The 11,556-nt window shown below is 33.9% G+C and overlaps 1 protein-coding gene across 1 annotated transcript in view; it reads left to right on the top strand.

Annotated features, from left to right (window-relative positions):
* LOC104617788 (isoprenoid synthase domain-containing protein-like) overlaps positions 1-11,556 on the top strand; it is a 69,522-nt gene that overhangs the window by 8,994 nt on the left and 48,972 nt on the right. Inside the window, exons 2-5 of the mRNA XM_010283204.1 lie at positions 134-309; positions 2,774-2,897; positions 7,643-7,732; positions 8,430-8,522. Coding sequence (XP_010281506.1) covers positions 134-309; positions 2,774-2,897; positions 7,643-7,732; positions 8,430-8,522 — 483 coding nt within the window. The remainder of the gene's footprint in view (positions 1-133; positions 310-2,773; positions 2,898-7,642; positions 7,733-8,429; positions 8,523-11,556) is intronic.

Here is an 11,556-nt window from a genome sequence, read left to right as displayed (position 1 = left end):
CAGGAGTTTGGACTAGAGACCTCCTGAGATCCCTTCCAGCCTGAATTATCCAGCGGTCTGATGAAAAACAAGATTTTGTTAGCTGAGTATTAAAGATCTTTTTAATAAACATCGCCATGACGTGGCTTTCCAGAATGACTGTTTTGTTCAAGCCGGCAGACTTCTGAAAACGAGGATTGAAATGCTGCATGCTGTTGGCTTTACTGGCAGTCAGCAGAAATCCGTGGAGTTACGAGCCCATGCTCCAGCTGCCCTCACTGGGTTCAGTGTGATTACGCTGAGGGAGAGCGCTCCATCAGCTTACCAGAGGTGGGACACAGGCAGTCTCAGGGCATGAGGCTCTACTCAGCCTTCCTTCCCGCAATACAGCAAAGATGCAGACCATCTAAATTAACATACGGAAATTTTGGCCACTTGAAACAGTTGTGATTTAAATGGAAATTGAGTTTTAAACCTCAGCTAGAACAGAACGGTTGCTTTGCTATGATGATTTTATAAATGATGATTTCTCAGACTTCCTTCCTTCATTTTTCTTGATAATTTAAAAGCATGCAGCATCTTTTCAATGTTTATATTATTATTACTTTAATTTTTTCATTCTTTACTAATAAAATTTCCCCCTATAACATTACATTGTTCCTCCAGATTAAAAATACATTTTTTCCCCCCTTCATTTTTGCTTTTATTTTTATTAAATTCAACCTGCAAACCTTCGTTGCTTTTTTGGTAGTCATCTCTCCTTTCTCATTTACATTGCAGGAAGTTGGAGGTTTAAGGGGGCTGGGGAGAGGAGTGAGATGAGCTTTTATAGTTGCAGTCTTTGAGCAGCCTCTTGTGAGGTTACTTCTGACACTTGCTGTTGATAACTGACTTCTTTTTAAAAAGAACTGTCTAAGCGTAAGTTATGGTGCCTTTTTGGATTCCACAGCCTTCTTCCACATGTGGATTTTTGTAATGGCTCCAATCTGACCTTCTTCATTAAATTACTTAGTTCAATAGAATCTGAGTTCTTGAAATCTGATATGCCAGTCTGGTTTATGATGTACATCTATCTTGTATCTGCATTCCATGTACAGTACTAAATTCAAGTGGCTCTTGCTCTGATTTCAATCGACCCACCGGTTTCTTTCTGCTGATAAGAAATTAATTCAATATGGTTTCCCATTGACCCATTTTTTTAAACTGTAAAGTTATTCTGTATTAAGTAGAAGCCAACTTTGATGCATGTTCAGTATATTTTTTTGCCCAGTGAATCTATGGGAAGATAATTTCTCCCACAGTTGTGGTATCCTGTGATTTCCAGTCCTGTGAGAACTGGCCATGCATTTTTTTAATTCTCGCTTTCATCTGGTTGTGATGGTTTATAAGCAGATGTTTATTGTTCTCTCTCTTTCTTCCCCGCTCCCCATTCTTGCTAACTTAATACAAAGCCGGTTGCTACCACTATTTTCCTTGTCATGTTATAAATATTGGACACAATAAATGCCCATGATTCATAAAATCATTATAATTATATTTTGGGATCCTTGGTGGTTAATTTGCTTTTCCTGCTCACAAAAAAGTTGTTTAAAAATCACAAGTCACTTTCCAGTAATGTTAACTCTGCAGCAGCTTTAAAACTAATTTTCAGGTCTGTATGTCTATTTTTGTAAAGAAGTCTTTGAGTTTACAATAGAAAGTGAGATGTTTACTTAAGTAATGCATCTGATTGAACTTATTGTGTGGTATGTAATTATAAAAAAATCTTTCCACATGCAACAAATATGTATCTTTATATTCAGGCTTGTTTGAAGAGCAGTTAGGCCATATTTTTATAATTTCTTTTATGTCTTTCACTACTAATTTATTTTGTGGTGGTGTTTGGTATATTTCTGTCCCTGAAGTTTCATTGAAGTCTGCTTTAAACACAACTAGACTTTACATTTATGAAATTTCTAGCTGTTTATGGAATGGCTCCCCCAAAGACATTGGAAATCTTATGTTTTGGTTGGCATATTAATTCAACATCTGAAGGATAAAGTCCTGAATTAGAAGTGAGAGATACAGACTTGAATTATTTTTATTTGTTTGCTTAAAGAAAGGAAAATGCTCATTGAATCTTGAAACTTTAGTCAATAACAAGAGAAAATAGTAGTTTTCTGAATATTTGCTTTATGGAGCAGATCAGGTAATAACTTGAAACTATTGTTCTTGGTATCAACAAAATACTGTATTTTTTCCCCCACCAGTAAAAGATCTAAGTTCCCCGTACCAAGATCTTTGTCACTGACTGCAATTTTTTTGATACTGAGGTGAACAGTTATATCTGCTGTCTCCCTGTATCTTCAATAGAAATTTTTGGGAGGCTATTATGTGGTATGTATTGTTGGGAAGAGGATTTATGCTATCTCCTGTTGGGTTTTGTTTTTTTTTTTTCTTTTCTCAGTAATGCTGACACTGCATTAGATGATTTGTTGAAGTGATAAGTGGTATGAATTTTTCAAAAAGTTGTTTTCTTGGTTGTCATCTAGTGTCAGTAATGAGGACCTGTTCATAGAAGTTCCTTATTTAAATGGACTTTGGGGACAGGCTTTATGTGAGGTTTTCACATTGTACAAAATTGTATAAATTATAATATGAATTTTATATTTGAGATGTTATATAAATTATGTAGTTACATTAACTGTGCCTTGAAATCTTAAAATTAAATTTACAGCTGTTGAAAAGGTTCTGTTAAGAGACAGCAGTATATGGATTGAATTAGTAATTTTGATTGATTTATCTTTGCATGAAGTACTAAGGTTTTTTTCTTGATCACAGACAACCTATCACAACAAGTTTGTGTAATTACCGATGTGAATGAAGCCATTGCACAAGTAGGTTTTCTCCTTCACGAATCTCTGAAAAGCCAAATAAAAGTAAGTACGACTCTATGGCTCTAAACTGTATGATTAATTTAATGTTTCTGGTTGTTACAACCCTTAAGAAACGGTCTAAATAATGTAAATACAGAAACTGAGACCTCCTGTTTCACTGAAGTATTTATTACAAGGGATTAACACCAGGTGTGGACGTTACCAAAAAAGAAGCATCTTCTGCCCAATTATGCTGTAGAGGGGGGTCTTACAGATCCTCTTAAAATGTATATATTAGATTAGAGGAGAAATTGGATCCAGACATCAGAGAGGCCATTTTCTTTAGATTTTATGAAATCAGTAAGGCCAAATTGTTACAAATATGTTACAGAGGAAATGCTTTGTTACTTTGAAGTCTAAATTAAAGTCTGAAGCAATTAAAGCGTAAGCTGTATTCCTGCAGAGCTGTGAATGCAAAGTCAAATTAATCAGCTTTTTTGCAGCGAGGTAGGGATACATTTCACTCATAGGAATGCTCATTGAAGCCTTTGCTGTAGCATATTGATGGAATTTTCTACTGGCATTTAACTGTCTTCCTTTTTCATTATTCCTAGTCATAGAACTATCACATATTTTCATTTTCCCAAGGGTGATTAACATTTGGTAATTGCTTAAATCTTGATTTGATCTTGGGGTGATCCTTAATTATATCTTATGTGATGATATCACATCTTTCTATTACCCAGAGAAACAGATAGGGAATAGCTGTTAAAAAATACAGGTTTCCTGATTTGCATAATGTTACTTCTGTTTTCGTTTTATTCATGTCTGTTGATCTTCTGCATTTTGTGCTTAGATAATAGTAGGATGTTCTTTTGTAGCAAACTATATTGCTATTTTATATCTAGAAATGTCATTTGACATTGTACTTAGAGTTTTTGTTTGGAAAGAATTGTATTTAGTATGGAAAATCATGCTTTATATCTATTAAATATCTACATTTAGAAGTGCAAAACATTATTAGGGTTGAACAAGATTTTTTTATTGTCTGAACAGCTGTATAATGAAGGAGAATCACAGAATCATTAAGGTTGGAAAAGACCTTTAAGATCATGAAGTCCAACCATCAGCCCAACACCACTGTATGTTTCCATTTCACTGATACCAGATCCATTGCTACTTTTCCTTTTTTTCTTTTTAAACTATTCTGCAATTACTAGGAAGACATCATTTACCCATAGAAGAAAATAAGTCAACACTTAAAGTAGTACATATCTATATCTTATATATTATATTTACATATAACACTTGCATCATACCATGAGAAACACTTCCAAGCCAGTAAGAAAAGTCAAAGAATGTGTTGTGTTTGATCAGCCACCACTGTGACTCCAAACTTAGCAACCCCAAATCAGACTGGCACCAAAACTAGTTAAAATTTACGATGTTTCCAAATTTTCATTGCAAAACCAGCTAATTGTTGGGTTGTTCAGGCACCTGAACCTGTGGTGCATTTGAATAAAACACACATAAAATGACCACAAACAATGCAATGATGGCGTAAAATGAAGGGATTCCTACTGATATAGGCCTGAATTTTTTGTGATGGCTCTATTAAAGCAGTTTATTTAGTTGAAGATTTCTACCACCATTCCTCTTTTTTGATCCTTGTTGTCCTTCCTCATAATGAAGTCGATTGATTGTTAAATTTCTCTTCAACACTTTCAAAATATTCCTGCAAAGTGACACCTGCTAAAGAACTCCAGCAATGCCTTGTATTGTTCCTTGAGACATCCTTAGTCATTCATTTTATGAACCATTAGATTGAAAATCTATAAAAACTAATATTTATGTATTGAGTGTCTTGTTTCTAAACAGTAAAATCTCTAAGAGTTATTTTATAAGATTACCAATATACAGAACTTCTAAATTTGAAGCACCTTGGAAAGAATATATGCACTGACCTATGATTTCTCAAGTGAAGCGCAGTAGCCTTGTGAGAGAGAGGCTTGACTGTGTACGGAGTGATAATTATTTTAAGCAAGTTAAACATACCACACTGAAAACTGGACCTTTTTGAAGGGCTAATTGGAGGGTAATTGATCTAAATAAGACACCCATTGGGAATCATTCAGTAGAGTATGTATTATCTGAAATTTAAACTGTGGTCAGTATTTTAACATTTTGGATAGTTTTGACACTAGTTCTTAGTAGCAGCCATATTTACTTTTAAGATACTTGTTAATTTCTAGATGCATACTTAAAGAACCCTTAAAGAAGAATTAAAAAGAAATTTTGTTAGAGGGATTTCTGAAAGAGACTACAATAACATAATGCCAATAACAGGGGAAAAAAGACAACGGTTATTGCTTGCAAAGTACTTTAAGAGTAAGTATTTTAATGAGTGTCACTGTAAAAACTGTATAACTAATAAATGAATGTTTTACAGAAGATACCTTACTGTGAAAAACATAAGTTGAGTCTTTCCTTAAGTTTGTTATTTAGCCCTTTCCTTTGAAGCAAGCAAACCTAAATGGGGACTGAAGGTGTTTTCTTTTGTGACTGTAAATCATGTACTCATGCTTATTCAGTGACTAGGTGCTCCTGTCACATGAAATGTAATCAACTAGATGAAGTTCTGTGTTATTTATGTGACTGAATAAATATCCACATGCAGTATATAAAAATACTCGGTTGTTTTCAATTAGGAAATGAACTAGTGTTTCACTAGTAGAAAGTCACTGATTTCTTAATCATTGCTTTGTCCATCTGTTGGATTGCTATTTAATTGTGATTTTAAATTTGAGATAATTTAACTAACTTTTACAGATTCCCAATGTCCTGGTATTATCTTTTAATTTTATGAAAGTGGATATTGACTAAAGTTGAAACCTCAGCACAGGGCATCTGATAAGTAGAAAAACTTTAAAGAAAACGTATTTTTTTTATTCCTCTGTTCATGTTCATAAAAACTTACTATCCCTGCTTCTTTACACTAGCTGAACATCAATTGCTACAATGACTAGAAGTGATTAAGCAAATCCATATACTTTTTTCTATTTAAACATTAAAACATTGTGACAAACACTTTTTACTGAGGTGGTATTTTTAGGTAATTTTTGCTCTCTCAAGTAGCTGATAACTTTGATTAATTTGAATTTAAAAATTACTTTTGCATAGGATACTAACCTGCCAAATAGAATAAGTATTCATTTTAGTTAATTGATGATGACTTGAAGCTTCTAGTTAGGCAGCTGTGCTTACTTTTCCAAGAGAGAAATCTCTTTTAATTTTTGGTGGATAATATGGCTGTAAAACAAAGGCTCACTGTACTGCTTGATCAAATTGTTCAAGTTAAACCAAAACTCTGGTACATTAAATTAATTTTTAAATGTTCAGGAATACTTAAGCATCATGTATTGTAATATCTCAAGGAAAAAGAAAGTAGGCCTTCTCCCTTGAGTCATGTTCCATTTACCTTCTGAAAAGACTGTGGCATTCAGTCTGCTCCTGTTCATCTAAGTATCTGCAAGGCTGTAAAGGTACTGGGGATTTCTCATTTTACTTCTACAAAAGTTCAAACCAGGAGAGCCCTAGAGTATTGCATTTTTAAAGTATTTTAAGTAATACTTGCCTTCTCTGATTTTTTTTTTTTTAAATCTCTAAAATATTAAATGTTAACTATCTGAGGTTGTGTTATCAAATTTTCAGCCCAAAATGTTTCTAAAATCTTTAGTGTATAAATATCAACTTTTGGGTTTCAAGCTACCTTCCTTTGTAAACAAGTTAGTTCCCCAGGTATTAAAAAAATAAACAAATACAGCTTTAGATAACAGCACAAAGCCTTCTTAAATGTTGTATTTGGTACTTCTGTTGGATTGTAGATTAAGTGACATTTCTAGGGAACACAGACAGTGTATTGCTTCTGTTGTTTGCTGCTGTATATAATATGTCTTCTGGGCAGAAATAAAGCTCATTTGAACAGTGAAACAGTGAGTTTTAATAGAAGCAACATTAAGATTTTTTTCTGACTTATTTTCAAATCTTTTTATTGGCTTCAAAGTATTATCTTCTTGTAGGGAACAAATTCGCCTTCCATGACCTGGTTTGCTGTTTTACTTAAGGCAATCCTGAAGCTGAAAATGTAGTAGAATCTACCTTTTATTTTAATTAGGATAATACAATTTCTTAGCTGGTGTTAAAGGTTGTGAAATAAGTATGTCTGTGATTGAGACAGCATTTTGAAGTATTCATTGAGGAAATTATTTTCAGGAGAAATTCTAAATGAGTCTTGTCATACGCAGAACCTAGAATACCTGTGCACCTGGTCTTTCATATGTACTTCTTCATTTATTTAATTTTTAGTTGCATGAAGATTAAAATACATATGTATTTGAGTATTATAGAGATTTTCTCAGAATTAGAGGTCTAAAATAATTAGGTTGTCTTGGTCCTATGAACAGTGCTTTCATCTCTGGGAACAGTTGAACATCCTAACCCAGGCAGCAGCACTAGTGTCTGATACTTCCAGGGCTGTTTCTGGAATGGCCCCCCCAGCACAAACTTACAGAAAAATCTGCAGACTGTTGGATTCCTGTTGAGTCACCTAAAAATTTGAGCAATTTTTAATTTTTAAAAATTTTTAATTCTTGTGGTGGAAATAGTATTTGCCAATTTTAAATAATTTGAATGAACAAAATCTGCCATAATGGTGCAAGCTGTAGCAGATAGTTAAGGCTGAAGTCAGATTTGTACATAGTACAAATAGTAATAGTAAATAGACATAGTAATTTACTTTTTTTTTTCAGGTCGAAGCTGTATCAGTATCTCTAACCAAAAATGATAGCCATCTACAAAACATATTTTCAGGACAGTGCTACAATTTTGTTTGCGTAAATGTAAGTAGTAAGGATGCATACTTTATGTTTTGCACATAAACTTATTAGTCATGGTAAATAATAATTACATATTTGAATAATGAATTGCTTGTTATTTCTATCCTCTTGGTGTATCCATTCTGACATTTGGTGTTTCTGATGTGCACCAAACTAGACAGTTGAGATACTGGTCCGTTCTTTCTCTCCTGCTTCTGCACTTCCATCGGTATGTTCTTAAACCAACCATGAATTCTTGAACAAGAGGGATACAACTGAAAGTAGCTTGAAATTTCCTTTCATAGATATTGTATCGAAGTGAATTGTCTCAAGAAGAGGTATGTCATATGTGCAGTCATCTAACTGTGCATTGCTACCATGGCCTTAATTAGTGTTTCCAATTTTGCATGCCATGTGATCTGTATTTGGGTCCCTATATGGGAACAGGAAGGTTTTAGATAAACCATATCTGACATCAGTCATGACCCTTAAGCTTGTTATATTTCTAGAGGGTAATATTATTAATCTCATTTTATTTTCGAGCAGCTATAACTTCACCAGACAAAAGTGTTACAGATATATTAAAGCCAACCAACCCAAAACCCCCAAAACCAAAACTGTGATGTATCTTTTTTTTGGTAAATAACAGATCTTTGAATTCCATTTTAATGAAATCATTGTTTAATGTTTTCAGTAATTCTAAACATTTATTTTCATTTAGGATAAAAAGTTTGCCATTCAAGAAACCCAGCAACTAGTGGATGTGTTGGAAAAATCAAATATGCCTCTCTTATATCCAGTTGTCCTTATCTTGGTAGGTAACTCCTGTAAGTTACTGTAGAAAACATCTAATGAAATATTTTAAAATGTTAGACTAGATTTAAACTGCTGCTAACTCTGAATGAAATTGTAAATTTTAACTGTAATTCGGGCTGTAAAGAGCATCATTTGCACTTCAGCACATGTACTACATGCTGTCAGGAAATAAACCAACACTAGCAAATGACAATTTATTAGTTATATATTCTGTGAGAGACTCATTGTGGCTAGTCATATTGAACTGTTAACTCCTGCTTTGCTGTTGTGCTCCATCTCTGCTTGGGATGCTGCAAGTGATGTACTCTGCTTGAATGCTTAGTCGAAACAGAATTAAGTGGCTTTATTTTTTACTATGCTGTGTGGTTTATTCAAAGTTTTAAAATTATGGTTGCTTTTCTGGTTCAACTATTAAAAATTAACTTTAAAGTATTTGCAATATAACTTTAATACATACTTATTGAGATATTATAAGACTGAAAAAACTATTCTGGTATGTGGCAAGAGTTTTAAAGTGTATTTTTGGCTGAAATTCTCATTATTTGACTTTCTGCTAGAATAATTTAACAATTCATGTGGACAACAGGTGTACATTACTTTTATTTTACTCAGACTGTTAAAAAGGAGAAAATGTGAGTAGATTTGAAAGTCTCTGTGCAGTGTAACCAGGTCGAATTTTTTCTGTCATTACATTTTCTGGCTTAATAGGTAGGGATGAGAAGTATTGGGTGGAATGAGTGTCATTAATGCCATATGTCACAAGGAATGTGTCTCTGGACTACATTTATTATACTCGCCAGCAATAACACGAGATAAAATGTTGTGATTTTAAAATGTGATTCCATATATGAAACTCTGGAAAAAGGAATAAATAGTTATTTCACATGGGGCCTGAATAGTTTCTGAATTGCATAGTCTGGTGATCTGGAGGTGAAACTAAGCATTTACTTCTCAATTTTAAACTTAATCTGAAATTTAAGTGATGAAATTTAATTACTGATCTAAGAAGTAAATGAGTTATCCTGAAGATCAATTACTTTTACAAATGAAAAGTTACATCATTAGTTATTGTATGCTGTTGTCTTGGAGTGAGCTACTGCGATTCTATTATCATCATTATTCAGCACTATTTCTAGACTGTCTTTTTTTCGTGACCCTGTTTCTGAGGAAGTCCAGCGTAGAGCTTTAATTTTAATTTCGAAGATAAATTATGTCTGCCTTTGACAATCAGAGCAATGACACGCCTCCAATTCTGTTGCCCATTTACAAAGCTACTGGATGTGCAGAATGCTTTTTTCTGGACTGAGAAAGTATTCATTAGTCCTTTATCAAGTCTATAAAAGACCATTTCTGTCTGCATTAAATTTTGGGGGTCTGCAGATGAAGTTGGAATTGTTAATGGACTAGGCAATACTAGGTGTCCCTGCTCATTGCAGGGAGGTTGGACTAGATGACCCTTAAAGGTCCCTTTCAACACAAACTCTTCTATGATTCTACGGTGTTGAAAAGAATGCTTATTTTGTGCCTGATTCATAGCTAATCTCTACTCTGGACTTTGAATTAAGTGTTTTTTTTAGTGTGACACACAGAATGTGAGAGCTTTGTTTTAATAATTGTACCTCTAAGTAAGACTTAATATTTCCTGAGAAGTAGGTATGAATGCAAATAATGCTTACACAGGTTCACCATGAAACTCAGGTTTTGTCTCTAAGATACTAGATCGTAGTATCCAGCAAGTCGTCATAGAGTCCAGCACCATTTTTAATGAAGGTGTACTTGCTTGAGCAGCCTGCAGCATGCACAAATTATTTAGGTGGAGACTTTTTAAAATAGCCTCAGGAGAAAATGATACATTTAATCCCTTTACTATACTCCAGATCCATCAGTTGTTCCTGACAACCACTTGAAATTTCCCAAAACTAAGACAGTGGGAGAAAAGTCTCATGACTAGGTGGAAGCAGTTGCTAACATTTAAAACACAGACACACATATATTTGTTGAAAGGATCTTTAAAAAAATGAAGTACCCTGACTATAAAAAGGCATTTTATGCTACACTGTCAAATTTTATGGAGTTGCCACACTATCTTCTACAAATACAAGAAGGAACAAATAGGAGGACTGGAAAGTATGTTTTAAATGACTAAAGAATTAGCTAAAAAAAAAAAAATCATTGTCTCATATTAATCACTGGGAACTATTTAAGGCCTTTAAACTTCTGATCCCTAAAACCCATTACAGATGGTGTGGCTGGAGGATAGAAACTTCCTTCAGCAGTCTTTAATTAAATTCAATGTTGGGTGTCCTTTTTGCTATATACTTCGTTTAACATAAAATTACAATGCCTTGTTAGTGAAAGGTCCTGTAAGACACTTTCTTTTGTTGTAAAAAGGTACATTAACATTTCTCAGGCAAATGTGACTTAAATGTCATCATATTGCTTAAAATTCTAAATGCATAGGTTTTACGTACTAGCTGTATGGGAAACATTATTCTTTTCTACTCTCAAAAGTGAAACTGGTAGTGAAGAATTGAAAGGATAAATAAGAGCAGCTAACTTCTTCCATTCTAACCTCATAGTGAGGAATGGCCTAATATAGACTTTTGTGTAATTGGAAAGTTCTTGTCTCTTCTTCGGTTTCAGGACACATGCAACTTTTTTATAACAATCTGATAATTAAGAGATTCAGTTTTGTTTTTCCTTCCGATGCTCAGCTGCTTTAGTTGTAAAAATGGCAGGTGTTGTTATTGTGCCAGATTGTCTGTTTAACCAGCCTGGGAAAAATTATCCAAGTAAAAGGATGAGCTTGCACTGGACGTGATGTCTTCTCTCCCCATTCCCACCTATAAATTGCCACAGATTTCAAAATCTATCCTTTATCCTGATGCCTGACTGGAGTTTTTTGTGGTGTCCCTAAGCTGAAACAGCAATTGGGCTAGTGTATCCAGACATAGCAGAAAAGGGAAGATTAATGTTACAAGAGAAACAGAAAGCACAGATGTAAACTTCATGCAATTATTTGTCTGCATCAA

The sequence above is a fragment of the Phaethon lepturus genome, unplaced genomic scaffold, assembly GCF_000687285.1.
Source record: "Phaethon lepturus isolate BGI_N335 unplaced genomic scaffold, ASM68728v1 scaffold6423, whole genome shotgun sequence".
Taxonomy (NCBI): domain Eukaryota; kingdom Metazoa; phylum Chordata; class Aves; order Phaethontiformes; family Phaethontidae; genus Phaethon; species Phaethon lepturus.
This window is presented reverse-complemented; position numbering and strand designations above follow the sequence as displayed.